The sequence below is a fragment of the Jaculus jaculus genome, chromosome 5, assembly GCF_020740685.1.
Source record: "Jaculus jaculus isolate mJacJac1 chromosome 5, mJacJac1.mat.Y.cur, whole genome shotgun sequence".
NCBI classification, from domain to species: Eukaryota; Metazoa; Chordata; class Mammalia; order Rodentia; family Dipodidae; genus Jaculus; species Jaculus jaculus.
Window position 1 is genome coordinate 80032160 of NC_059106.1, and position 27066 is coordinate 80059225.

The 27066-nt window shown below is 50.1% G+C and overlaps 4 protein-coding genes and 1 non-coding gene across 12 annotated transcripts; 3 read left to right on the forward strand and 2 right to left on the reverse strand.

Annotated features, from left to right (window-relative positions):
- The first annotated feature begins 3743 nt into the window (after nucleotides 1-3743).
- Nucleotides 3744-6412, forward strand: LOC101600494 (testis associated actin remodelling kinase 2). Its single transcript, XM_045149138.1, is given in 6 exon segments — nucleotides 3744-3827; nucleotides 4600-4686; nucleotides 5725-5789; nucleotides 5791-5857; nucleotides 5859-6364; nucleotides 6366-6412. Coding segments are annotated over 6 exon segments (855 nt in total). The 3' UTR covers nucleotide 6412.
- A 1090-nt stretch (nucleotides 6413-7502) lies between these two features.
- On the reverse strand, nucleotides 7503-11019 carry LOC101600792 (target of EGR1, exonuclease). Its single transcript, XM_045150396.1, is given in 10 exon segments — nucleotides 7503-8110; nucleotides 8113-8527; nucleotides 8603-8762; nucleotides 8953-9094; nucleotides 9097-9211; nucleotides 9460-9618; nucleotides 9728-9824; nucleotides 9963-10003; nucleotides 10086-10228; nucleotides 10946-11019. Coding segments are annotated over 10 exon segments (1530 nt in total). The 5' UTR covers nucleotides 10998-11019; the 3' UTR covers nucleotides 7503-7904.
- A 105-nt stretch (nucleotides 11020-11124) lies between these two features.
- Mutyh (mutY DNA glycosylase) lies at nucleotides 11125-20310 on the forward strand. Of its 8 annotated transcripts, none has more exons than XM_045150947.1 (17): nucleotides 11143-11170; nucleotides 12200-12258; nucleotides 14663-14780; nucleotides 16496-16644; nucleotides 16734-16773; nucleotides 16892-16965; nucleotides 17099-17140; nucleotides 17219-17290; nucleotides 17367-17480; nucleotides 17564-17661; nucleotides 17743-17887; nucleotides 17965-18028; nucleotides 18210-18401; nucleotides 18505-18641; nucleotides 18730-18882; nucleotides 19069-19110; nucleotides 20114-20310. In XM_045150947.1, the coding sequence occupies exons 3-17, from the start codon at nucleotides 14672-14674 to the stop codon at nucleotides 20243-20245; spliced, it is 1563 nt and encodes a 520-aa protein (XP_045006882.1). In that variant the 5' UTR covers nucleotides 11143-11170; nucleotides 12200-12258; nucleotides 14663-14671; the 3' UTR covers nucleotides 20246-20310. The 8 variants fall into 8 exon arrangements, with proteins under 8 accessions (XP_045006881.1, XP_045006882.1, XP_045006879.1 ...); XM_045150945.1 differs by lacking the exon at nucleotides 11143-11170 and adding an exon at nucleotides 11715-11764; XM_045150946.1 differs by lacking the exon at nucleotides 12200-12258 and having other exon boundaries at nucleotides 11125-11170; nucleotides 14666-14780.
- Nucleotides 20311-20795: 485 nt separating this feature from the next.
- Nucleotides 20796-22358, reverse strand: Hpdl (4-hydroxyphenylpyruvate dioxygenase like). The gene has a single exon (XM_004670468.2). It carries the CDS (start codon nucleotides 22340-22342, stop codon nucleotides 21227-21229), a length of 1116 nt encoding a protein of 371 aa, XP_004670525.1. The 5' UTR covers nucleotides 22343-22358; the 3' UTR covers nucleotides 20796-21226.
- Nucleotides 22359-26466: 4108 nt separating this feature from the next.
- LOC123461164 lies at nucleotides 26467-26574 on the forward strand. Its single transcript, XR_006637478.1, has one exon. It is a non-coding gene; the product is annotated as a U6 spliceosomal RNA (small nuclear RNA).
- Nucleotides 26575-27066: the final 492 nt, after the last annotated feature.

Sequence of the window (27066 nt, forward strand, 5' to 3'; positions counted from 1 at the left end):
ATGACTATAATGGCCTTATTCTGAGAATATGCAATACTAACAGGATTCCGGAATCATTAGTAATACTGCCTGGCATGGTGGCTCATGCATATAATCTCAGCACTTGGCAGGCTGTAAAAGAGGAGTATTGAAATACATTTGAGGCTAGCCTGTGCTACAGAGTGACTTCCAGGTCAGCCTGGGGTAGTAAGACCCTGTCTTGAAAAAAGCCAAAACCAAGCCAGGTGTGGTGGTGCATGCCTTTAATCCCAGCACCATGAGGCAGAGGTAGGAGGATCACCAAGCCTACCTTGAAAAACCTAAAAAATCAAAACCAAAACAACAGGGCTGGAGAGGTGGCTTAGTGGTTAAGGCGTATGCCTGCGAAGCCTAAGGACCCAAGGTTGATTCTCCAGGTCCCACATAAGCCAGATGCAGATAGTGGCACATGCATCTGGAGTTCATTTGCAGTGGCTGGATGCCCTGGCATGCCCATTCTCTCTCTCTCCCCCTCCCTTTCTCTGTCTCAAATAAATAAATCTAATAGATAAATAAAAATCAACAACCACAAAAAATTAGCCAGGCATGGTGGCACATGCCTTTAAGCCCAGCACTTGGGAGGCAGAGGTAGAAAGATCATCATGAATTGGCTAGAGTGAGACCCTACCTTAAAAAAAAAATTAAGGACAAGCCCTGACCAGATCAGCACCAACATCAGCCTCTGGGGTTTCCCCCCAGCCTCCCCATGGCTAGGATTAAAGGTGTGTGCCGCCATACCCGGTTATTTTTTTAATGTAATCGGCTTTATTGTGACATTTTCATATCTTTTAGCAAACCCTAAGTTCTTGTTCATTTTTAAACATTTTTAAAAATTTATTTGCATGTGTATTTATGAGCACGCCAGGATCTCTTACTGCTTCACATGAATGGTTGTCTGGCTTTACATGGGCAACTGGGGAATTGAGCATAGGTCGTCAGGCTTTACAAGCAAGCACCTTCAACCACTAGGCCATCTCTGTCCCTGTCCTCTTCTTTTTTCCAGGTAGGGTCTCACTGTAGCCCAGGCTTACCTGGAATTCACTATGTAGTTTCAGGGTGGCCTTGAACTCACAGCGATCCTCCTACCTCTGGTTCCCGAGTGCTGTGATTAAAGGTGTGCGCCACCATACCTGGCTCTCGTTTTGTTTTTGTTGACCTCAGATACAGGCCCCTAAAATTTGGCTTTCCCTCTCCTATTTTCCTGTTTAGTTCCAATGCCCAGGTTGGCTTTGGAGGCACCTTAAGAGAATTGCAGTGGTTACATTCCAGGTAAATGAGACTAGGCAGACATGCCCCATATTGTAGGACTGTGATCATCCCAGCCTTAGCTATTTTGTCATTACTTTGTGGAGACGTCACTCCGATTTGCAGTGAGTAAACGGTCCTCCACAAATGTGAAGATGGGGCAGAATCTGAACAGAATGATAAAGGCAATACTCCAGGGCCATGCTGTTCCTAGCCTGACTTTGTTCAGTAATTTCGGAGAGCTGTAAAACTAAACAGTAAGGCCCTGTAGAGAGACAGGGAGTAGTTGAACCAGGAGGGGGTGAAAGAAGTGACATATGAATGGCCAGTGCCTCACAGACTAGTGCTGCTGGCTTTGGCTAATAGGTCGATTTGGCCTAGGGCCCATCTTTTCACAAAGTCAGGGATCTAGTGTGCTGAAGCAGGTGATTTGACCTGACTGGCTAGAAAGAGGGAAGGTTGGGTTGGGTTAGAGGGCCTTGCTGGCCCCAGATACTGCTTCTGTGAGCTGAGGATTCCTACTCTCTACTAAGGCCAGAGGAGGGGGTGGGGTGGGGTGCTTTCTGAACCAGAGTGGTGTAGGGTTATTTTGAATGCAGCTATTTGGGGAGAGCTGGCTATGGCTTTAAGTTTATTTATAGGCTATTTGGATTTGTCTTTCTCTAGACCTCAGCTTTTGTTCACTGAGCATGTCACTGGCCTCTCTCATGAACTGAAGCCTAAGGAAAGGCCAAATCAGAACCTGCTCCTAAGGTACTCATAGCCTCTCTGTGACTGTAAGAGGAAATGGCATAGAGGAGGAGCTCAAGATGTTCAGACAAGTCTGGGTGGGAAAGATAGCTTGCCTTAAAGACATACGTTTTTCTTAGGTAAGAACTGATAGAGCTGGAGATATAGATCAGTGTTAGAATAGGTACTCTGTAGGTGTGGGCCATGGATTTAATCCCAGGACCATACACAGTGCACACTCACACGATATGCTTACTGGAAAATATTCCAAATGGAAGGGAAGGAATGTTTGAAATGTATAAACAAAGGCAAAGGCTTGATAGGTTTCTCCATGCCTGGTTAAGTCAAAGTTGTCTGTGGCAAGTTTGGATAAGGTGTGAAACAGGAGAATCAAGAGCAAGGAGGTGGAGAGTAACTCATACTTTCTTTGTGGTGGGGGGATGTTGGGGGCTGAACTCAGAAACATACATACTCCATACACTAAGCATACACTGAAACACTGAGCTACGATCCCAGCTAGATCATGGGCTTCTTATGCCAGAAAGGTTGGTGGTGACCCTTTGGGCAGTGAAAGCTAGTATATGTAGGCGTGGAGACTTGTCTTGTGCTTGTATCACTTGGGAAGATGAGGCTTGGGACTTGGAGTTGGGTCTTTTGGCATTGAGAAAACAGGGAGACCAAGAGCCCGACTGTCTATCCTATGGTAGATTGTAAGCTGCAAGAGTTTGCTTTGTTCACTGAGGTATGTCTGGCTTATAGCATGCCTAGTACTCAGCAAGAAAAAAAAATATATATGTATGTGTATGTATATATGTATATATGTATGTGTGTGTGTGTGTATATATATATACATACACACACACACACATACATATATACATACATATATTTTTGTTTGTTTGTTTTGTTTTTCAAGGTAGGATCTCACGCTAGCTCAGGCTGACCTGGAATTCATTATGTAGTCTCATGGTGATCCTCCTACCTCTGCCTCCCGAGTGCTAGGATTAAAGGCATGCACCACGACACCTGGCTATTAGTAAGAATATTTTTGCACCAAAATCTGAGCACTCAGAAGGAGTACAAAATCATCCTAAGCCACATAGCATGTTCAAATCCAACCCCGGACTATGAGACCTTTCTCCCACTCCCATGTGTGCATATGAACCAAATCCTTTCCCTGGGGAGATGGTGTAATGGGGTGCTTGGGGTCCTTGAACCCCAAACTCTGTTTTTTAAATTTTTGTTTATTTACTTGAGAACAACAGACAGAGAAAGAGAATGAGCACATCATGGACTCCAACCACTGCAAACGAACTCCAGATACGTGTGCCACCTTGTGCATCTGGCTTACGTGGGTACTGGGGAATCAAGCCTCGAACCAGGGACAAGACAGCCCAGGCCCAGCTGAGGGAAAATCTCCAAACAAAAAATCAAAAGACTCTCTCTCTCTGCCTGTCTCTCAAATACATAAATACTATTAAAAAGGTGTGTGTGGGGGTTGCTGGAGTTAAGGCATTTGCCTGCAAAGCCAAAGGACCCAGGTTCGATTCCCCAAGATCCATGTTAGCCCGATACACAAGGGGACACATTCATCTGGAGTTCATTTGCAATGGCTGGAGGCCCTGACCCACCCATTCTCTCACTGTCACTAACCCTTTCTCTGTCAAAAAAAAAAAATAATAATAATAATTAAAGAGCTCCTTGTGCCTGGCAGTGGTAAAGTCACTTTCCTTACCACCTCACTCCACAGTATGGGGAGTGAGGAGCTGGCTGTGGTGGGCTCACCCTTCTGGATGGCACCTGAGGTTCTTCGAGATAAGCCCTATAATGAGAAGGTAAGTCTGGACGGTCAAGGCCTGGCTTCCCTCAGGATTCATTTAGTAGAAGTGTCAAAGATCTGTGTGGTGGGCTGGAGAGATGGCTTAGCGGTTAAGCGCTTGCCTGTGAAGCCTAAGGACCCCGGTTTGAGGCTTGGTTCTCCAGGACCCATATTAGCCAGATGCACAAGGGGGCGCACACGTCTGGAGTTCGTTTGCCGAGGCTGGAAGCCCTGGCGCACCCATTCTCTCTCTCTCCCTCTATCTGTCTTTCTCTCTGTGTCTGTTGCTCTCAAATAAATTAAAAAAAAAAAAAAAAGATCTGTGTGGTGGTCAGGATAAGGCCCTTCCTGCTAAATGTAGAGCTGCCACTTAGCAGTTACCCAGTGAATAACTTGGGATGAAACATGGGTAATAAGGTTCAACCTTAGATTGTTAAGAGATCGGGGAGGGTCAGGTATCCCACTCCACTGAGGGGTGTTGAAGTCTGACTACCCTCCAGGCAGACGTGTTCTCTTACGGTATCATCCTGTGTGAGCTCATCGCCTGCGTCCAGGCTGATCCAGACTATCTTCCCTGGACAGAGGTCAGCTGCAGGCAGGGGCTCATTGCCACCAGCGTGCAACTGCTTTGAATCTATGGTTTGTTCTTGGGGTGGGGTTGCTGGATCGCATTCTGCTTTGCAGAAGTAGCTTCCAGACTCTTCTGAGAGCTAGGCTGTGTGGGGCAGGGGGAGATACTACCTGTCTACCATGTCCTCTGTACCTTTCTACACTGTACCCATCCTCAGAATTTTGGACTGGACTACAATGCTTTCCAGCACAGGGTGGGAGACTGCCCCCCAGACTTCCTGCAGCTCACCTTCAACTGCTGTTATGTGAGTAGTATCTTTTTTAAAATTTTTTTCTCAATTTTTATTAACATTTTCCATGATTATAAAAAGTATCCCATGGTAATACTCTCCCTCCTCCCGTATCTTTCTTCCTCTAGCTTTGGTTAGGGATTGGCTTAATCTTTTTCACCTGCTGAGGTGCAGCAGGCAGAAGCTGCAAATTAACCTCATATGGGGCTTCATTTTACCTGGACATGTAATACCGAGCACACTTCCTCCTTTGAGCCTATACAGGCTCTCCACAGCCCTGGACCAAAGAAAGAAATAGCTGTTTCATAATATTTAGTCTTCACTCTGGAGGGGAGACCAACCACCTTGTGCTTTGGGTGTTGAGTTCTGCTCAGGTTTTGTTGAACTGTGGTTCCCAGCAGTCCTGAAGCACATGAAGATCTCTTAGCTACACAGCTTGAATCCTAAAAGATGCCAAAGACAAGACTCAAATTTCAGCTTTGGGGCGGGAGATGGAGGCAGGGCTCATGGCTGGTTTGGATGTCTACAGATGGACCCTAAGTTGCGCCCATCCTTTGTGGAGATTGGGAAGACCCTGGAGGAAATTATGAGCCACCTACAGGAAGAGCTGGAGAAGGACATGAAGTGGCAGCCCACAGCTAAGGGTAAGATGCCAGACCAGACACCCAACCCTGACCTCAAAGGGAGGAAATTAAGACTATGGGACAGCCAGCTGTGGTGGCATACGCCTTTAATTCTAGCACTCCACTCTGCGACTACATAATGAATTCAGGTCAGTCTGAGCTAGAGTGAGACCTTACCTCGAGAAAAAAAAAAAAAAAAAAAAAAAAGACTATGGGATTTGGTGTAGGACTGTGATTCTAGGTCCAGAAGCAGGACAGATGGGGCAGACCATGGACAAATTAGTACTAGGCACAATGCTTTCCTTGAGTCCACTTTCTCATTAAGATGGGGCTGTTACTACTTTGCTTTCCTGTGAATAATCCTGTGATAAAGAGGTGCTTCTCTTTAAGACTGGTGATAGTAACCCAGGCTTGACTCACTGTTCTTCAGGACCGTGGGACAAAGTGCCTGAGCTCACTGGATGACAAGATTCCCTATAAGGCTCTATATCCAAGACTTATTATCTCAAAGCAGGTCAGACATTTTCTCTCGCAAGCCCCCACATACAGTGCACTCACTTGATCCCCTACTACCGGCCACGAGATGGTGCTACTCGCACCCCAAAAGCCAACTCTTTCAGTGCTCGTCAGGATCTCAAAGGTGGCAAGATCAAGTTCTTTGACTTACCCAGCAAATCTGTCATCTCCCTGGTATGTGACCTGGATATACCAGGACCTGGAACTTTGCCCCTGGCTGATTGGCAGAAGCCTCTGGCCATGTCTGCCCATCGGTGGCTTGGTTCACCTGAGTTCTTGAGTCAGGAGGCCTGTCCATTCGTGGGCTGTGAAGAATCACTATCCGACAGGCCCCCACGACGACTCAGTAGTCTCAAGTACAGAGTAAGCGAGATCCCACCATTCAGGGCATCTGCCCTTCCAGCTGCTCCAGTCCATGAGGCCATGGACTGCTCCAACTCCCAGGAAGAAAACAGTTTTGGACCCAGGCCCAAGGGGACCAGTCCATGCCTTGGAGGTGCCTCTGAGGAGATGGAGCTGGAAGAAAGGCCAAGAGGCATGACTCCGGTCATCTTCTGTCTCAGACACAGGCCTACAAACCCAAGGAGAGCAGGATGGGTAAGAAGGGGGTGGAGGTTAGTCCTTGTCTTACCTTGGGAATGGACCTTCAGCAGAAGCTCCAAGGGTCCCCCTTGGTACACTGCCTGACTTCCCAGGACCCCACAGAGCCAGCAGGCTAAGGGAAAGCCCAGCTCCAAATTTGGGCTTCCAATGCACAATGGCTGCATATGAGACGGCAGGCAGCAACAAGAAGTGTTCCTTTAGTTGGGGCCAATCTAATACTAAGTCTCTGCAATCCAGCAGGGAGCTGTAGCTCTCACTGACTGTAGTGCACTTCCAGACAGGAAGTGGATTGAGCTGGCAGGCAGTTGGTTTCCTGCCTCAGGTCTGTCTTGTCCATTCTGGGGCATCTGAGCTACTGGATGGAAACTGTAGCTGACCAGGAAGCCATTAAAGACATGGCTGTTTCTCAGACCTGAAGACATTTATAAAGGATTCTTTTGCCTCATAAGATTTCAACCTTTGGTTGGGAGTAGGGCTGTAGGCCTCAGGACCTTCTGTTATGTATTTGTCATGATGCAATGCAACTAGATTATACTTGGACTGATTTCCTTTCCTTCCTGTTATAGTTAGAGTTTTGGGAACAGTCTGTCCTTATAGAACCACAATAAGAAATAACTAAAGAATGAAGTTGGTCAAAAATTTGCATAATTTCTGTTGATGTTTTTGTAAAAACTTTCCCAGACACTTTCAGATTAAAAACTAAAGTTGATGCTGCAGGTACTGGTCAGCCTTATTTTATAGTCTTGTATTTAAGCCTCTGGTGTAAAAAACAAGCAATGAGGGCTTAGTGGTTAATGTGTTTGTCTGAGAAGCCTAAGGACTCAGGTTCAATTCTCTGGGTCCCACGTAAACCAGATACACATGGTGGTATATGCGTCTGGAGTTCGTTTGCACTGGCTAGAGGCCCTAGAACACCCATCCTCACACTCTCTCTGTCTTAAATAAGTAAGTAAGTAAATACCAGGAATAAAAGGTTTTTTTTTGTTGTTAATTATTTATTTGCAAGCAGAGGGAGAGAGGAGACAGACAGAGAGAGAATGGGTACACCAGGGCCTCTAGCCACTGCAAACGAACTCCAGATTCATGTGCCACCTTGTCCATCTGGCTTACGTGGGTCCTGGAGAATCGAACCTGGGTCCTTTGGCTTCACAGGCAAATGCCTTAACCGCTAAGCCATTTCTCCAGCCCCGAAAAAAAATTTTTTCAAGGAGCAATGAAGCACTCTCTACCAGGACCTGCTGCTCAACTCTGTAGTAGTGTGTAGTAATATATGTAACCTTTACAAGCTAGAGACCCAAAAGTCTACTTTAAGTTATTTTTGCAACAAAGACTTGCTATGTAGCCGAGGATGTCCTTGAACTTGTGGTAATCCTGTGTCAGCATCCTGAGTACTAGGATGACAGGTGTGAGTTTTGGCATACCTGGCCCTGGCCAAACATCACTTGTATTCTCAGCTTCTCTCCTTGGACCCAGTGCCAGTAAAATGTTGCGTCAGCTACTGCCCCAAGCCAGCTTCATCTTCTGGTTGTGGGCTTTGGAGGAACAGGAGAACTGACTTTTGGCCACCGTGAGGGGTACAGCTTTGCCACTTAGATATACCTTATTGTGACATTCAGGGAGCCAGGGCCCAGCGCTGCAGGGCTGGAGTCCTTGGATCAACCCCACATAGGCCATTACATAACCTGTCATAAAGGCACAAAACCAGCCCTGTGCAGTCCATCTCCAGGCACTGGATGAGGACCAGGTCGGCTCTCTGACAGGTCTGAGGTAGCTGTTTCAGCTGTTTTAGGACTTGTCACCTTAGGCCCCACTTCCAAGTCATTTCTGTGATCTTGCTCAGAATCAGGCTGATCCCTTGTTTCATCTTCTGCCACTTTGTGCTCAACCATCTCAGTGTCGAGGCCATCCTCACAGACCTGCTTCATGGGGGGACCATCTTCCGCTTCCCCAGGGCTCTGTGGATCAGGCTGGCTCAGCAAAGCCCTCTTTCGTTTTTCCCTCCGCCTCCGCCTCCGTCGCCGCTTGTCCTCTGCCACAGCTTCATCGGTGTCTATGATGAGGTCAATGTCATGGAAACGAGGACACTGTGGCCCCAGAGGGCACCAGCCATAGGCCTGCAGGGAAGATGCTTAGAAAGAGCTCCAGACACCAGAACCTCCCCTCCCCAAGAAATGGCTGACTGCTCTCACCGAGAAGTTGTCACAGATGCTGGTGGCATGAGGACGGTGGACTGCAGGAGACATGCGGCAGCGGTAGTCAACATGGGCTCTCATGCGAGCGGGGTAGCTGCAGAACTCCAGGGTCAGGTGTGGGCTGCCGGCTGCCTGCTGCTTCCCATTTTCCCGCTCACTGCAACAAGAAGACAGTGCTCCACTAGGATATAAGCTCCATGACAACAGGGGTTGTCTGTTTTGTTCACTGCTGAATCCTTAGCACCTGAAAACAGTGCCTGGTATATGTCAGGTACTCAATAAACAATTTTAAGTGAATGAAATAGGTTCATACCAGGCCCACCTCTTTCTCTTAGCTATCCCCTCACCATTTCCGGAAAGCATATTCTGAGTAGGAAGCCACAAAGTGGGCATGAAACTCAGCAGCATATTTGGTGTCGTAAATGCCTGCTGGGAACATCTCGCACAAGTCAGCAGTGAAGGTGCCTAGGCTCTCAGGCAGATGTGCTAGAAGTTCTGGTACAGGAACACCAAGTCTATAAGGCCATTATGCAGCACCAGAGGCCGACGGGCCCGGATCAGCTCCAGGAATAGTGTCCGCACCGTCTGGCTCTGGCTCTCATTACCCTAGGAGGAAGAGTAGGGGTCAGCAGGAAGGAGAGAATGTTCCATTGAGCCTTCTATGCAGCACAATTATCCCAGATTGCCCAAAAGGGAAAACACTCCTCTTGTATGGTTCCCCCTGCCCCAATCATGTCACTAGTGATTCCCCGTATTTCCAAAGTAGACCTCCCTCTCTCCAGCATCAAATCTACAGTAGAAAGAATGAACTCATAGAAGGGGCAGACTGAAGGTTAGGTAAGCTGGAGGCCTACCTTATCATTGCCCTTATGGTAGGGGATGCCCTGGGTATACTGCCGGTTGAAGTTGAAGCCATGTTGTACCAGGAACTGCACAGACTTTGGTTCTATAACATACTCTTCCATGCACAGGAGGGTGAGATTAAACACTTGGGCCAGGTAGGAGTGCTCACCCTGAAAAAAAAAAAGGGTCTGTTTTATCAAAATTTAGGGGGGAAAAACCCCCCTCATACCCAATGTTCCTCCTCCCCTCAAGACCTGGGATGAAGGTGACAGTTCATACCTTATCTGGCTGCTGCTTAAAGCACGCAAGGCCCAGGGACAGGACAGAACGGGACTTGGCAGCATGACACACAGCCTTGTAACGTTCTTCAATGCACCTTCGAGTTAGTTTGGGTAAGGATATGGCTGAATTAGCTTCAGAAAGGATCCAAACTACCCAGGACAGGGGGCCCCCTAACTCCAGGGTATACAACTAACTTGTGAGGGTCGGGATCAATGAGAAGGCTTATACTTACTGGTTCAGCAAACTCTTCCTGTCCCCAAGTCCACTCAGCTCCTATGGGAGGGTAAAAGGATTGTGATTTGCCCCTAACATCAGTTCCTTCACAATGACATACCCTCCATTTCCCATGCCTCACCGTGTCCACAGCCACAAAGCTAGCTGTCTTTAAAGCCAGCAGGAGGGATGGCCACATCTCTTTGAAGTTGTCACTTTGTACATCCACCACAGGAACGTGGAGTACATACTCCTCTCCAGATTTTGTGTTTTTGTTGCCATCACCTGGGGAATGTGATCAACGTTCATGCTTCAGCAAGGTACCAGGGGAACAGACACCAAGCTAGGTTGGGGGAGGGCTCGTGGATTTTCCTTTAAGCTTTTGCACACATGCCTTGAGTGTCCAGAATCTGGGAAGAAGACACCTCCGATTTCCAGTGACTTTATGTGAGAGTGGGAAACTACTTCCCCTTAGGCTTCATAATCAGTAGAAAGAAAATAAACTAGACGACCACCGGGCTCCTTTTTCCTTCGAGCCTGTAGTCCAAGCACTCACTCAGGAGGCTGAGGCAGGAGGACTTTTGAGTTTGAGGCCAGCCTTGGTGTCTGACTCTATGGCCAGTTCCTGGGTAGCCTATGCTACACAGAAAGAGCCTGTCTCTAACAAACAGATCTCGCAAGGCTCCGTTAACTCGCGGTGCCCCAGCCGCCACAAGCCAGTTTCCAGTGTGCCACAAAGTCACACGCAGGAGCGCCACTGCCCGAGGACTGTAACGCTCCGTGTGCCGCACGTTACCGACCAAGTTCTGAGCTCCGTCCAAGCCAGCTCCAACGCGCCTCCAGCCAAGGCCGTGCAGCTGCACGCTGGGACTTTCGTCTCCCTGGGGCCGGCGCAAGCAGAAGCCGCGGAGCCTGCAGACCCGTCTCCGGGACCACCGGCCCGAGGCCTGCCCTCTCCCTGACCGCTTAGGCTCGCGGGGTCACCCCTGAGAAGCCGCTCACCGTCGCAGGTGGGAGGCGCTGACGCTGCGGCCCCGTCACAGCCCGCGGCCATGTCGCCGCGCCCCGGGCCCGCGGAGCGGCGCGTAGGGAAGCCCGGACTTCCGCTTTGTTCCGGCGCGACGGGGCCGTCAGGAACGGGGCGGGGCCTCCCGGGTCCCGCAGCGCGCTGCGCTGATTGGCCGGAGCCCCCCCCCCCCAGGGGATCGCCGGGAGCCGCGCGCGCAGGTAGGTTTTCTCTCCGCGCGGCCTGTGCGTGGCGCGGTGTCTCCGAGTTAGGTCCCGGTGGTCACCAGCACAGCCCGAGGTTGGCGTGGGCCACGTGGGCTTTCCAGAGGAGGGGCGCTGCCCGAGCTGAGCTGAAGCGGGCGCGATGGAGGGAGGGCGGAGCACGCCGCAGAAAGAAGGGCTTGGGCAAATCTGCAAGGACGAAGGGCTCCTCTTAGTGCAGGGAGTGAACGCGGCGGGGAGCGAACTTCCACAGGACTGGGCTGCAGAGGTGGCGAAGCGACCAACTAAGTGATAATGTGCACTTGAGTTAATGCTGTGGCAAGTGATGGTGAGGAAGAGATGATTACGTAATATCCAGTGGAGACATATGAGATAGTCGTTCTGGGGACTTGATTTCGACATTGAAGCCTTACACCTGAAAAATAATGTTAGGTAAGGTGTGGAAATGGACTGTGTGAGGTCTCATGGTGAACATACTACTTGGAGGTCAAACAGCTAGAGCTTAGCGGGATGGGTGAGACCGGAGCTCCTCATCCATGGACCAAAGCTCTACGGACAGCAAGGGGCGTGACAGTCAAAGCTCTCCAAAAGGTACTTAGTGAGCCGAACCTCCCCATCACCGCTGACCTCGTCCCTCCTTACGTTCTAGCACACTGGCCTGCTTATTTTGCCACAAACATGCCAGGGATCCTCTTTAGGGCTCTTCTATCAATTTAGGATGATTTCTATTTGTCATGTATTTATTTGGAGTTTTTTGAGATAGGGTCTCTCTCTAGCCCACGCTAACCTGGAATTAACTCTGTAGTTCCAGGCTGTCCTCAAACTCACAGAAATCCTGCCTCTGCCTCCCAAGTGTTGGGATTAAAGGTGTGCGCCACCACACCCGGCTCTATTTTTTTATTTTATTTTATTTTTTGTTTGAGTTACAATTTCACTATATATCTATTAGGCTGGTTTCCAATTTGCTGGAGTTTTCTGCCTCTTGAGGATTTCAGGTGTGTGCAATCAAGTCTGGCTTTCCCACAGGTATTTACATGCCTTACTCCAGCTGCTACAAGTCCTTGGTCAAATATCACGCTTTTTTTGAGATAAGATCTCGCTCTAGCTCAGGCTGACCTGGAATTCACTATGTAGTCTCAGGGTGGCCTTGAACTCATGGTGGTCCTCCTACCTCTCCCTCCCAAGTGCTGGGATTAAAGGTGTGCGCCACAACACCCAGCTAATAAGGGCTACCATCACTCTTTTAAAACTGAACAGCCGGGCTCTACTTTTCCTCTTTATGCTTTAGATTATTGTGTGCATTGTTTATTGTCTGTCCTTCGCGAGGGTAGAAACCTTTGATATTTTATTTATTCAGGTAAATTGCTTGTAATAGTAGCCATTACATAAATACCTACTCAAGGACTTAATAAAAAACCATTCACTATTTTATATAAGGGAATGACATGACATGTCTTTTGTTGTTGAGATAGAATCTCTTGCAGTCCAGGCTGGTCTTAAGCTCACTAAATACTGAACTTCTGAACCCCTTGTTCTAGGAATTAGGAATTACAGGCATCCACTACTACACCTGGCAATGATCATATCTTGAAAAGATTGCTGGGACTGGAGAGATGGCTCAGTAGTCAAAGGCACTTGTAAAGCCTGACAAGCCCAGGTTTGATTCCCCAGCAAAGCCAATGCACGGAGTGGAATGTGCATCTAGAATTCATTTTCAGTGGCAGGAGGTCCTACTGCACCCATTCTCTCTCAAATAATTTGACACACACACACACACACACGTATTACATTTTATGTGAGAGAGAATGGGCACACCAGGGCCTCCAGCCACTGCAGTCAAACTTAAGATGAGTGTGCAACCTTTTGCCCATGCATTCTTCAGGCTTATGTGAGTCCTGGAGACTTGAACTTGGATCCTTGGGCTTTGCAGGCAAGTGCCTTAACTGCTAAGCCATCTCTCCAGCCCCCCAAAATATATTTTTTAAAAGATTGCTTTTCTCTTTGGAGAATGAACTGTAGAATTGTGAAAGTAAGTATGTGACAGGAAGTTTGGCTTATGAATGGGAGAAGAATGTGTCTTGGGTGGAAGATTATAGGAATAGGACTCTTGGGAAGAGGAGAGACTCTTCCCTCACATAACAGGGGAAAGAAGAAAGACAGTGCAAGTAGAGGGAAATTTGTACATTTTCCCTCAGGAGGAAGAATGCTCATTTGATAAAAATTACATGCTAAAGTCAATGTTTTAGAAAAAGAGTTTAAAACAGGCTTAGTAATTTAAGATGATTGTGACCACTGGGGAGACTCAAAACTCACCAAAATGCTGAGAATAAGTGACAGCGGTGTGTTCAGCACTGAGACATCTCTATCACACCCTCCAAGGCTCAGGGACCATTGCAGGAAAGGTGATGGAAAGAATGTGAGTCAAGGGCTGGAGAGATGGCTTAGTGGTTAAGGTGCTTGCCTGCAAAACCTGAGGACCTAGGTTTGATTGCCCAGTACCTACATAAGCCAGATGCACAACGTGGCACATGCATCTGGAGTTCATTTGCAGTGGCTGGAAGCCCTGACATGCTCATTCTCTATTTGCCTTTCTCTATCTCAAATAAATAAAATATTTTAAAAAGAGAGAGACATGGCTTTGGTGGCACACGCCTTTAATCCCAGCACTCGGGAGGCAGAGGTAGGAGGACCACCATGAGGTCAAGGTCACCCTAAGACTACATAGTGAATTTCAGATCAGCTTGGGCTAGAGTGAAACCCTGCCTCAAAACAACAACAACAACAAAAACCAGTGGGCGAGGTGGAGCTGCCTGGAATGCACAAGGCCCTGGGATTCAATCTCCAATACTGAAACAAGCACATACCAAAACAAACAAGGGGCTTTAACTCAGTTGATGGAGTGCTTGCCTAGCATGCCAGAAACCTTAGGTTTAATCCCATCACTTCATAAACCAGGCATGCACACCTGTAATTCCAGCACTTGAGAGGAGGAGGTGGGTGGATCAGAAGTTCATCTTCCACTGCATAGGAAGTTGGAGGACAGCCTGTGCTAAAGACCCTATCTCAGAAAACATGATGGCCGTATGTGGTGGCACACATCTTTTCTTTTCTTTTTTTTTTTGTTTTTTTTTGAGGTAGGGTCTCACTCTGGTCCAGGCCGACCTGGAATTAACTCTGTCATCTCAGGGTGGCCTTGAACTCACGGCGATCCTCCTACCTCTGCCTCCCTAGTGCTGGGATTAAAGGCGTGCATGGTGGCACACATCTTTAATCCTAGCACTCGGGAGGCAGAGGTAGGGGGATCACTGTGAGTTCAAGGCCAGCCTGAAACCCTACCTCAAAACAAACAAAAGTACATTATAGCTAAAACAAAAAATAGAAAAGAAAAGCTACATCCTATGAGTGACATAAGGAGAGAGGTGGCCACAATTCCTTCAGGACCTCAGTATTCAGGCTCATCGCGACTACTTTGGCTATATGTGTCTGTTCTAGATCATCATGAAAAAGTCACAAGCAACTTTGAGACGTGGCCACAGAAAGCGCACAGCCAGCCAGGGGAGAAGGAAAAGTGCTGTTAGTAGCCGCCAGTCCAAACCTGCACCTGATGGTAAGGAACTCGGTACAAGGTAAAGTTCCAGGGGAGGGATTTCACTGGCCACGGAAGGGGAAGGGGAAGGAGGCAGATTAGGGCTGGGAAAGGAGCAAACTGATTCTGACCGGGTGGGGTAACTTTGGGATAATTGCTCTGACTGTTTAGCAGTAGAAGTGATGGAACAATAGTTTGTGTATTTTTTTCCCTTGTGACTTTCATAGGATCAGATGATTTTATAAGCTTGAAAGTGATGGGTTTTTGGGGGGTAGGGTTTTGCTTTAGCTCAGGCTGACCTGGAATTAGTCTCAGGCTAGCCTTGAACTCAGCAGTCCCCCTACCTCGGCCTCTGAATGCTGGGATTAAAGGCATATGCCACTATGCCTGGTTGTTTGGTTTATTTACTTATTTATTTTGGGTTTTTCAAGGTAGGGTCTCACTCTAGCTCAGGCTAACCTGGAATTCACTATGTAGTCTCAGGGTAGCCTCAAATTCACAGCAATCCTCTGACCTCTGCCTCCCAAGAGTTTGGATTAAAGGTGTGTGCCACCACACCTAAAATTATTTATTTATTTTTTACTTATTTGTTAGACCCAAAACACTCAGGGCTCATTCTTTTTTTAAATTTCTATTTTATGTATTTATTTATTTGGTTTTTTGAGGTATAGTCTTACTGTGGTCCAGGCTGACCTGGAATTAACTATGTAGTCTCAGGGTGGCCTCAAACTCACAGTGATTCTCCTACCTCTGTCTCCTGAGTGCTGGGATTAAAGGCATGTGTCATTATGCCTGGCATTTTTAAAAATTTTTATATGTAATTATTTACTTGAGAGAAAGAAGGAGAGAATGAGTGCACCAGGGCCTCTAGCCACTGCATACAAACTCCAGATGCATGCACCACCATGTGCATCTGGCTTACATGGGACCTGGAGAATTGAACCTGGGTCCTTACTGCAAGCTATCTCTCCAGCCCTATTTTGGTTTTTTATAGCAGGGTCTCATTCTAGCCCAGGTTAACCTCAAGTTCATAGTAACCCTTCTACTCAGCCTTTTGAGTGCTGGGATTAAAGGAGTGTTCCACTATTCCTTGAAAGTTTTGTAAACAGGGAAGCTCTATCTACACAGGTATATATTCTGCCTAGCTGAAACTGTTGAATTTTCATTTGTAGCTCAGAGACAACAGCAAACAGTGTCACCCTGAGCAAACTAAGACCAGAGATTTGGCCAAGGCCACAAACAACTAGAGATCTCTGGTCTGTGTGAGCTCCAAAGCTTAACCTAGAGGTTTGAGTTGGTGAAGCCCTAAGTGAGACCACACTACCACAGGCTGCTGTGTGCTGATCCACAGCCTATGCAAAGATGATCCCTGCGGGGCTAGGCATACTGCCTCATGCCGATATCTAGCACTCGGGAGACTGAGGCAGGAGGATTTGTCCAAGGCCAGCGTTGGCTACATGGCAAGTTTGAGGCCTGCCTGTGTTACATGAGAGCCTGTCTCAAAAAAAACTTGAGCTGGAGAGATGGCTCAGCAGTTAAGGAATTTGTCTGCAAAGCCTAAGGACCCAGGTTTAATTCCCCAGTACTCATGTAAGTGGTGCATGTGTCTGGAGTTTGTCTGCAGTGGCTAGAGGCCCTGGTGTACCCATTCTCTCCCTCTCTGCCTCATTCTCTCTCTCAAATAAATAATAAAAATAAAAACAGAATGATCCCTGAGTGTCTTGGGTCCTCTGCAGAACTGGCCCAGCAGAAGGAAGGCGGGTTACTGCAGGCTTCTGTCTCACCGTATCATCTCTTCAGAGACATGTCTGAAGTCATAGCCTTCCGGGAGAGCCTGCTGAGCTGGTACGGCCGAGAGAAGCGGGACCTGCCATGGAGAAGACGAGTAAGCAGTTCAGGAACAGGGACAGTGGGGCAGGAGGCTGGCACTCAGCCCTTCTCACACCACTTCCCCACCTGGGTTTGCACTGCCAGGTAGAAGAGGAAACCAACTTGGATAGGCGGGCATATGCTGGTCAGTACATCTCCTGAGAACAGAGCTGCTTTGTCTGGAAGTTCTCGGATCTGGTGGGGGCTTTGGGCTAGGAGCAGGGTAAGTTAACAGGGCCCTCATGCCAACCCCTTTCCCCCAGTGTGGGTATCAGAGGTTATGCTGCAGCAGACCCAGGTTGCCACGGTGATCAACTACTATACTCGATGGATGCAGGTGATGCCAAGGAGGGAGGGGAGAGTTGGCCAGACCCCAGATGAGAGCCTGTATTTTGGACGTGGTAGATAAAAAGTTTCCTCCATTACCCTCACTCTTGACCTCATCTCTTCTTCCTGCCTTGATGCTATAGAAGTGGCCAACCCTGCAAGACCTGGCCAGTGCTTCCCTGGAGGTGAGAGACATTGGGTGGGGGGTGGAAACAGCTGAGGGACTGACTGCTGATCTCTTTGACCTCTGACCCCACCTGCAGGAGGTGAACCAGCTTTGGTCTGGCTTGGGCTACTATTCTCGGGGCCGACGCCTGCAAGAAGGAGCTCGGAAGGTAATGGGGTGGCAGACGGGGATAGGAGCCCATTGGCCTCGGGTATCTCATAATGTAGTCTTCCTGCCTCAATCAGGTGGTAGAGGAGCTAGGGGGCCACATGCCACGTACAGCAGAGACCCTGCAGCAGCTCCTGCCTGGTGTGGGGCGGTACACAGCGGGAGCCATTGCTTCCATCGCCTTTGGCCAGGTGAGCCTGTAGCCCTCATACACTTCGTGCATGCACCTTCCTTTCTCCCAGCCCAAGCTGACTCCTGGGCTTCTCTGTGCCAGGCAGCAGGTGTGGTGGATGGCAACGTACTACGGGTACTGTGCCGTGTCCGAGCCATCGGTGCTGATCCCAGCAGTTCCTTGGTTTCTCACCACCTCTGGTAGGACGTTGGCCTGACAGGGGAAGTGGGAAGGGTATACTCAAAGGACCTTTGGCTTGCAGCAGTATTCCCTTCTTTTAGGCACCTAGCTCAGCAGCTGGTGGACCCAGCTCAGCCAGGGGACTTTAATCAAGCAGCCATGGAGCTGGGGGCCACAGTGTGTACCCCACAGCGCCCTCTCTGCAGCCACTGCCCTGTGCAGAGCCTGTGCCGGGCACACCAGAGGGTGAGCCTGTTGGGAAGAGGCATTTGGGGGTCCTAGTGAATAGCTGTAGCCCCGTGACACCGTGCCCTATGCCTCAGGTGGAGTGGGAGCAACTCACAGACTCACAGAGTCTGCCAGGCAGTCCTGATGTGGAGGAGTGTGGTGAGCACCAACCTTGATTCCAACCCAGCCCCTCCAGCCCTGCCCGGGAGCTGCCTGGGGAAGCCTCATTTCTAGTTCTTCCTGTGACCTGAGTAGGACTGCAGACTGGGACCAAGCCTGTTGTCTTGGCTTGGCGCCTAAGTCCTCGTGGCCTAGGCAGGACTGGGGAATCTGTTTCTAGCTCTCAACACTGAACAATGCCAGTTGTGCCCACCTCCCACAAATCCTTGGGACCCTAACCTGGGAGTGACCAACTTTCCTCGAAAAGCCAGCCGCCGGCCTCCCAGGGAGGAGTGCTCTGCCATCTGTGTCCTGGAGCGTCCCGGAGCTGTTGGGGGTGCCCGCATCTTGTTGGTGCAGAGGCCCAACTCAGGTGTTTGAATATTGGGATTGGAGGGCAGTGTCAGGAACAAAAGGGAGACATGGAAGTGCCAGCTCCTGAGGTCTAACCCACAGCTGGCTGCCTGTTTCCCCAGGTCTGCTGGCAGGACTGTGGGAGTTCCCTTCCGTGGCCTCGGAGTCCTCGGAGCAGCAGCAGCACAAGGTCCTCTTGCAGGAACTGCAGAGTTGGGCTGGACCCGTCCCAGCTTCCCGCCTCCGCCACCTGGGAGAGGTAGGTTGGCAGTGAAGGTGCCAGGAATGATGATAGCTTTTGTGGCCATATTTACAGGCCTATTTCAGTTCCTTGTCCCTCTCTTCAGGTGATCCATACCTTCTCTCATATCAGACTGACATATCAAGTATATGGTCTGGCCCTGGAGAGGAAGACTCCAGTGACCACTGCACCACCTGGCGCTCGCTGGCTGACCCGGGAGGAATTTCACAATGCAGCTGTCTCCACTGCCATGAAAAAGGCACTACCTTTGTTGTCTTAATGGTTCTTTTTTGCTTTTTATGTGACCATATTGTTGTATAAACAGAAAAAAAAAACCCACAAATATTTGGGGTTGAACAAAAGTCAAGGGCAAAACTGAGGGGTTTGGCTCTTTTTGGAAAAGTTGCCAGCCCTGTCCTGTCCCCTCCCTTCTTATCTCGGCTAGGTGTTTCGTATGTATGAAGACCACCAGCGAGGAACCGGCAGAGTGAGTCTTGTGATCCTCATCCAGCCTTCTCTCACCAGGCTTGACTTGATAGCTTTTTGTTTTATTTTGTTGGTTGTTATTTATTAGAGAAAAAGGCAGATAGAGAATGGGCATGTCAGGGCCTCTAGCCACTAAAACTTACTTCAGATGCATGTGCCTCCTTGTGCTTCGAACCTGGGTCCTCAGGCTTTTCAGGCCTTAACTGCTAAGCCCTCAATAGCTTAAGTCACTTACTGACACTTTGGGTGAATATTGTTCATTCCAAATTTTACTGAGGATAAAAGAACAGGTTTTTGTTTTTGAGAGAGAAAAGGAGAAAATGGGCATGCCAGGGCCTTTAGCCACTGAAAACTCTAGACACATGTGCTACCTTGAGCATCTGGCTTGCATGGGTTCTAGCGAATCGAACTGAAGTCCTTTAGCTTTGTAGGCAAGCGCTTAACCACTATGCCATCTCTCCAGCCCAATAACAGTTTTTGATCTGGGGACCTTATAGGTTGCGAGGTTTAGGGATAAAAGAAACAATGAGGGCAGTGCAGTGTCACAGGTATGTGAAATGTTTGTTTTAGGTTCTGCAAGATGTGAGGTGGGGAGCCATCATTTCTTTCTGGGAGATGAGGATTAGAAAGGGTTGCTTGGAGGAAAAAGTTGTTAATTCAGGTCCCAGAAATTAGGTGGTGTTTCCAGGGTAGGGAGGGGAATAGCAGTGGTATGAGCAAAGGTGGGGCACAGTAGAGGGTCTGCAGTCCCCAAGGACTGGAGCAGTTGGGCCTGCTCTGGTCAGCCAGGACTTGAAAACTAGGCTGCCAAAGCATTTTAGATAGAGAAGATAGATCTCCATCTTAGCAAGATTTTCTTGGACTGCTTTTTGAAGAGCTGCTTGAAGGCGTGCCTACCTGGAGGCAGGTGGAAAGCTCTAATATTTGAGGCTAGGTCAGTAGAGAAGAGAGGAGAGCATTCCTTGATGTCCTCTCCTTAATACTTCTGTTTGGCTTCTGCATAGGATTCGAAAAGGTCACGGGTGTCTACTCCATCCAACCGGAAAAAGCCCAGCAAGGGCCAACAAGTGCTGGATAGTTTCTTTGGGCCCCGTATTCCCACAGACACACCTAACCCCAACAGTGTAGCCCAGTAAAACCTTTGGAAGTCCTCCCCACCCCCCCTCCAAGAATCCTGTTTAATAAAGTGTTTATTTTTGTAGTTCTTTCTATCCTCTTTAGCCCTTTTGCTCACCTCTGCGGGGCCCAGAAAGTGGCGAAGTCCTGTTTGGGCCTAATTTCCACTGGCTGAGGTCCCAGATAGCCCTGGGCAGATGGAGGAAGTGGATGTTCTGTGCAGTGATCTGTTCACCTCTTCCCAAGAGTGAAGGCAGCTGTGGGGAGCACCTGCCGGTGGTTGACACCCACTGCTCCTATTCTGGGTCTCAGGTCAGCTCTGACTGGAGCAGTGATAGCACCCTGGAGCAGGTGGCTGGCCTAACCCTGACCCAGTCTTCACCAGCAGCAGTTGCTCCCTAAGAAGAGGTCAGCACAGAGGAGGATTTGTTTTCCTAAATTCCCCCCTCAAATACTAAACCATTTATGTAGGGACACATTTCATATGTAGCAAAAAATACAGATAGCAAAGGGTTGATCACACAGCTGAAGGGGTGGTTGGGAAGGAAATGCAATCAGAAGAACACAATGGCCGCAGAGGCATTGGTTATTGCCTATGATCTAATTGTGAGATCCTTTTATTCTCTACATTGTCGACATGTATGGGTGTAAGAAATAGTTTATAGTTTAAAAAGATAGCACTTCTAGCCGGGCGTGGTGGCACATGCCTTTAATCCCAGCACTCGGGAGGCAGAGGTAGGATTGCCATGAGTTCGAGGCCACCCTGAGACTCCATAGTGAATTCCAGGTCAGCCTGGGCTAGAGTGAGACCCTACTTGGAAAAATCAAAAAAAAAAATACCCCTTCTTTGGAGGTCAGTAAGAGAACTGCTGGGATAAAGGCCACACCTGGCACCCCAGGCCAAACCTTTTTTGCTTGGCTGGGTGTGTCTTAGTTCCAAGGCCCTGGGCTGTACTCCCCAGAGCACCTGGATAGGTGGCTGCACCCAGCTCTGGCCGGTCTCAGGTTTCCTGGGTCCTGGCAGCTTCCTCTTGCACTGATTGCCATAGTGCCCGGATGTTGTCCTGGCCAAAGCCTGTGGCCCCCTGTCTCTGAATCAGCTCCAAGAAGAAGGTGTCCTCGGCAAAGAGGGACTTGGTGAAGACCTGTAGCAAAAACTTCTCTTTGTCGCCATCTAGCAGAATTCCCTGTCGGGCCAGAAGGCTAGGCTTGTGCCCTGCAGCTAAGATCTGCTTCTCTTTGCCTGGCTGCTGGTAGTAAGCCTCCGGAGGAGTCAGGAGCCGCCCTCCGGCCACCACCATCCCCTGGGCCGCGGCTATGATATTGGGAGTGTACAGCCCCACGTGCTGCAGGCCTGGCCCCTGGTGCCGGGCCAGGAACTGCTCCACCTGGTCTTGTCTGCTGGTGGTCCCGGGCAGGGATTCCGCAAGCACGAGGGTGGGGACCGCGTTGTCTGGCCCGGCCTGCAGGGCGGTGAGCCGCAGCCCCCCGCGCCCGGAGCCTGCCACCACTCGCAAGCCCAGCTCGGGATCCTCACCCGGGCTCAGTGGCAAGTGCTGGAAGCCTAGGCAGTCGTGGAACCAGCGCGTGAGCGCAGGGGAGCTGCCGGGGGTGCAGGCCAAGGTCAAGTGGTCCACGTGGCTGACCCAACCTGGGCCAGGCTCCGAGGGCACGGGTCTGAAGCCCGGCAGGAAGGGTCCGCGGTAGCCAGCCCGCTCCAGCAGCGTCAGGCTGAGGTTGCCCGCAGGGGAGCTGACCACTGCGTAGCTGGCTGCGCCCTGCGCGTCCCTCACGCGGACGGGCGGCACGGGCACGCGGCAGCCCCGAGCAGCCAGCGCCCGCGCGGCCGCTCCCGCGTCGTCCACGTCGAAGCACAGGTTCGCGGCGCTGGACACCGAGTGATGCGGGTCGAGGCCGTACAGTGGCTCCCTGGGGCCCGCGCCTTCGTTCACGAGGAAGACGGCGTCTCCGCTGCGCAGGGCCAGCTGCCGCCAGCCGCCGGCCTCCCGCACCGCCACGGGCTGGAAGCCGAAGAGGCGGTGCAGGTCCCGGGCCAGGGGCTGGCCCTCCGGCACGTGGAAAGCGATGTGACACAGACGGCGGGCGGGCGCGGCCATGCCGGGACGGATGCCCTGTCCTCTTCCGGGGGCCGATCGCCCGTCCTTCGGAGCTCCAGAGCTCCCGCCCGGGGTCGGCGGTCAGAAGCTGGTGCTGCCCGCAGAGCGCGTGCCTCGCTCTTCTCCGGGCGGGGGTCGCAGGCACACTCCTTGGGGTCTCGGTCCTCCCTGCAGCGCCGCCGCCGCCCGAAGGGTCTTCAGTCCCACCGGCGAGCGGGGACAACCAGGCGGACGCCTCGCGACTCACACCGGGAGATGGGGTGGAGCCTAAGACTCCGCCTTTGCCTTTCACTAGGACAGTGTCGCCAAAGGTACCATGGGGACACCGAGCAGTTCCTTCCCAGGGCCTTAGACCGGGTCACACCCCTGGGCACTCAGCCATCCTTGACCGGGGCCCAGGAAATCACAAATGCCACCTTCACTCGGTGCCAGGCGCACTGTTCCCGCGACCTCAGAGCAAAGGACTCAGCTCGGGAGGGGTAGGAGCTAGAATTCTCCCTCCACAAGTACGGAATTTCTTACACTCCCGGTTTTTAAATTATATATATATATGTACACACACACACACACACACACACACACACACAAACACATATATATAATTTAAAATTATATATATATCAACTCCCTGATCACTAGGAATATATATATATATATTGCCGGGCGTGGAGGCGCACTCTAATCCCAGCACTCGGGAGGCAGAGGTAGGAAGATCGCCATGATTTCGAGGCCACCCTGAGAAAACAGTGAATTACAGGTCAGCCTGGGCTAGAGGACAGTGAATGGGTGCGCCAGAACCCCCAGCTACTGAAAACGAACTACAGGCGCATGCGCCACCTTGTGCACCTGGCTTACCTGGGTACTGGGGAATCAAATCTGAGTTCTTAACCTTTGCAGGCAAGCGCCTTAACCGTGAAACCATCACTCCAGGCCTTTTTTTTTTTTTTCTTCTGTTTTTACAATTCAGGAGTTTGCCTTCAAGTTCTAATTCTCCTTTAAGGATTTCCCTCTCTCTCTCTCTAATATATATATATAATTTTTTTAATTTATTTTTTTATTTTATTTAGGATTTCTTTTTAATACTAAAGTATTTAATATTTTAAAATGTATTTATGACAGAGAAAGGGCATTGCAGGGTCTCTTGCCACTGCAAATGAACTCCAGATATATGCACCACTACGTGCATCTGGCATCACATGGGTACTGGGGAACTGAACCCGTGTTGGTAGGCTTTGCAAGCAAGTGCCTTTAACCGCGCAGCCATTTCCCAACCCTGAAATGTTTTAAGTTACAGATTTTCATTCGGCAAAATTATCCACAGAAGGTGATACTACGGATTTATAGACCATCATTAGAGCACCTATGTATCCAGGACAAGCTCAGCCACACCTGTCTCTCAAGTCTTTTGTACCAAGCAAGATTTGGAGGGGGGTGGGAAGGTGTGGGGGTAGGGTATGGGGGGGTGGGGATTAAAAGCCTGTTTTGTGTTTTTTTATTTTCTTTGTTGATGTTGCTGTTTCTGAACAAAACAGCCATACTCCACTGTAATAAGCCTAGAACTCAAACGCAGGCCTCCTTGTTCTTTAAATTTTCCTAATTATTTAAGCCAGGCATGGTGGCACACGTCTTTAATCCCAGCACTTGGGAGGCACAGGTAGGATCGCTGTGAGCTCCAGGCCACCCTGAGACTACATGGTGAATTCCAGGTCAGCCTAGGCTAGAGTGAAACCCTACCTTGAAAAAAACAAAAACAAAAACCAGAAACAAAGAAATTTCCTAATAACGTGAGCCAGACAAGCTTTTGGGATCCAAGATTGTCTGAGATTACTGCAATGAGGAAACTAGAAGCCTTCTGGTATTTCAGCTGGAAGGCTCTTAAAGGGTTAGGAAGGAACTTTGAAAAAAGGCAAAAGGCATAAGCAAAACCTTAGAAAAAAAATGTGTGCCAACCCCTCAGAGGAGCAGATGAACACCGGGAAAACATTTGAGATGGGCATCATTATTTAAAGCATTGCAAGACATTTCTTGTTGGGCTGAGAAGATGGCTCAGTGGTTCGAGTGTCTTTTCTGCAAAGCCTGTGAGCCTTTGCCAAACCACCCTCGTGATCTCGATGCAGTGGCAGGAGGCACTGGTGTGTCGTCATCCCCCTCCCTCCCCATCACCACGCACATGTGCCAATTTATTTCTGTTGTAATAAATTTATTTATTTATTTGAGAGACTGACAGAGAATGGGTACACCGGGGCCTCTAGCCACAGCAAACAAACTCCAGACACAACTGCCATTGTGTGTATTTGGTTTAACTGGGTACTTGGGAATCAAATCAAATCAAATCAAATCAAATCCTTAAGCTTTGTAAGCAAATGCCTTAACTGTTGAGCCATCTCACCAGCACTTTTTTTTTGTTTTGTTTTTTGAGGTAGGGTCTCACTCTAGCCCAGGCTAACCTGGAATTCACTATGTAGTGAATGCAATGATCCTCCTACATCGCCTCTCGAGTGCTGGCATTAAAGGTGTGATCTAGCTATCAGTGGGGCAGCGCAGACTGTATGGCAAAGGCCAAGAGGGTCACAAGAGACTGTAGTAGGCTCAAATGTAACGCACAGTAGGGCTACTCCCTGATCACTAGGAAGGCTCTGGATTTGGCGGATTCTGAGTCCTGGCACTAGGGCTGTGAGAGCGGGACCGAATAGTCCAGCTTGACTCTCCTTAGTCTGGGCTCCAAGTGAGCAGCTCTACGAGCCTGGAGGCCGTTGGACTAGCCCTGTACTCAAGTGCCTGAAATACAAAACGGGCGAAAATGAACAAGACCCGTGGCCGTCCATTTCCCAGCGGCTCTGGAGGGAGAAGGCAAGGTCTGCGGAGCCTGAAAGACGAGGGTGATTTCGGCTGGGGTGTGGTGTGCGGAAGGGGCACTGCTCGACGGGACTCACGCCACGCTGGGCTTCCCAGGGAGGGGCGGCGGGCAGAGCTGGCAGAGCATGCTGTCGCCTCCACCTCCGCCGGCTAGAGCGTGGCTCGGCCAAGGACCCCTGTTCCCTTGGTCAGACCCGGTCCTGCGGGCACGGCCACGACTGCTCCTGCTGGGGCGACCCGGGCTCTGGGTCAGGGACGCAGGTCAACCCGAGGGCGCGCAGGAAGGGGCAGGGTGGTGGCACTGCCTTCGGCAGCTCGGTGGGGGCAATCGCGGGCGCCCACAAGGGGAGCCACGTTTTCCCTGGAGCTCAGCCCCGGGCCCAGGGGGGCTCCGTCTCGAAGTCCCAGCTCCGGCCCCCGCAGCCCGCGCCGGAGGCACGCGCGACCAGCCCGGGCCACGCCGCCGGGAGCCCGGCGCGGCGCGGCGCGGCGCGGTGACCGTCCCTTCCGCCGGAAGCGGCCCCGGAAGCCCCGCCTTTCGCCTGGTTTCCTGCCTGTCCGTGAGAGGCGTCTCGTGTGTGAGGGCGTCACGTGTGCGAGGGCTGGCCCAGGACGAGCTGAGAAAAGGTGGTTCTTTTAGTCCTAAAGTACATATGATTACTGATAACACCTCTTTTTTTGGGGCGAAATGGCCTGTGCCCCAGGCTGCCGTCCAGCCCGCTCTGTAGTATCCGAGGACGACCTTGAGCTCCCGGTCCTCCGGGCCCCTCCGCCCGCGCGCTGGGAAGAAGGACGCTCGAGCCTCACCTCGCCGTTCGTGCGGCGCTGGGGCTCGAACCCAAGGCCGTGCGTTCTAGGCAAGCAGTTAGCAGTAGCAACCACGTTACAGCACCAACCTCTAACTTTGTACGTGTGTGCCCACTGCAAAGAAATGCCCACCTGGCTTTATGTGGCTGGCTAAGGAACTGAACCCCAGTTGGCTCTGAAGGAAGAGAAGGGTGACCTGAGGGCCCAGGCTGACCTGGAACTCACTCCGCAGGGAGAAGGGCGATACGCCACGCGGAACCCAGGAGCCCAAGTAAACAAACATGGATCTTAGATTAAAAAAGCAAGCTGGGTGGTAGTGCACAACTTTAGTTCCAGTACTCGGGAGACAGAGGTAGGATTGTCATGAGTTCGATGCCACCCTGAGACTACATAGTGAATTCCAGGTCAGCCTAAGCTAGAGTGAAACTGCCTCGAAAAAACAAAACAAAACAAACCATAAAGTACTCATTTATGTAGCACATACACTAAAATTGGAATGATACAGAGAAGATTAGCATGGCCCCTTCGCAAGGATAACAACGCAAATTCATGAAGCGTACTATAAAAAGAAAAAAAAATATGAAAAGGTGTTTTAAGAACGTGTGCTTCCAAAAAGATTAAAAGTGAAGACTGCTGGGTGTGGTGATATACGCCTTTAATACCAGCATTTGGGAGGCAGAGGTAGGAGGAGCACTGTGAGTCCAAGGTCCCCAGCACTTGGGAGGCAGAGGTAGGTGAAGGACTCAGGAACCAGATGGGTCATGACAGGCTTCAGAGTCCTCAGTAGGCCCAACTTTCTGTTTCCTGGCAAGATCTAAGTTTTTTATCTTCTCGTAAGGGTGGGTTTAACAGTTACTGGAAACTTTACTACACCATACATTCCTGTAGTCATAGATAAGCTCAATTCCCCTAGACCCAGCCCGCCAACTTTGCCTGCCAAAATCCTAAGCCAACCAGAAGAGTACAAACAGGAGGCTCGCCAAGAGATTGAGTCCAGCCTGAGACAGTGAATTCCAGGATAAAGTGAGACCCTGCCTCGAAAAACAAACAAATCAATCAGT

Bases quoted from the DNA above. Each gene is read 5' to 3' on its own strand.
- Mutyh (XM_045150943.1), top strand. From the start codon at position 11,684: ATGGGTGAGACCGGAGCTCCTCATCCATGGACCAAAGCTCTACGGACA. The intron at 11,765-14,665 runs GTACTTAGTGAG...TGTCTGTTCTAG, and splicing joins CAGTCAAAGCTCTCCAAAAG to ATCATCATGAAAAAGTCACA. The intron at 16,645-16,733 runs GTAAGCAGTTCA...TTGCACTGCCAG, and splicing joins ACCTGCCATGGAGAAGACGA to GTAGAAGAGGAAACCAACTT.
- Hpdl (XM_004670468.2), bottom strand. From the start codon at position 22,342: ATGGCCGCGCCCGCCCGCCGTCTGTGTCACATCGCTTTCCACGTGCCG.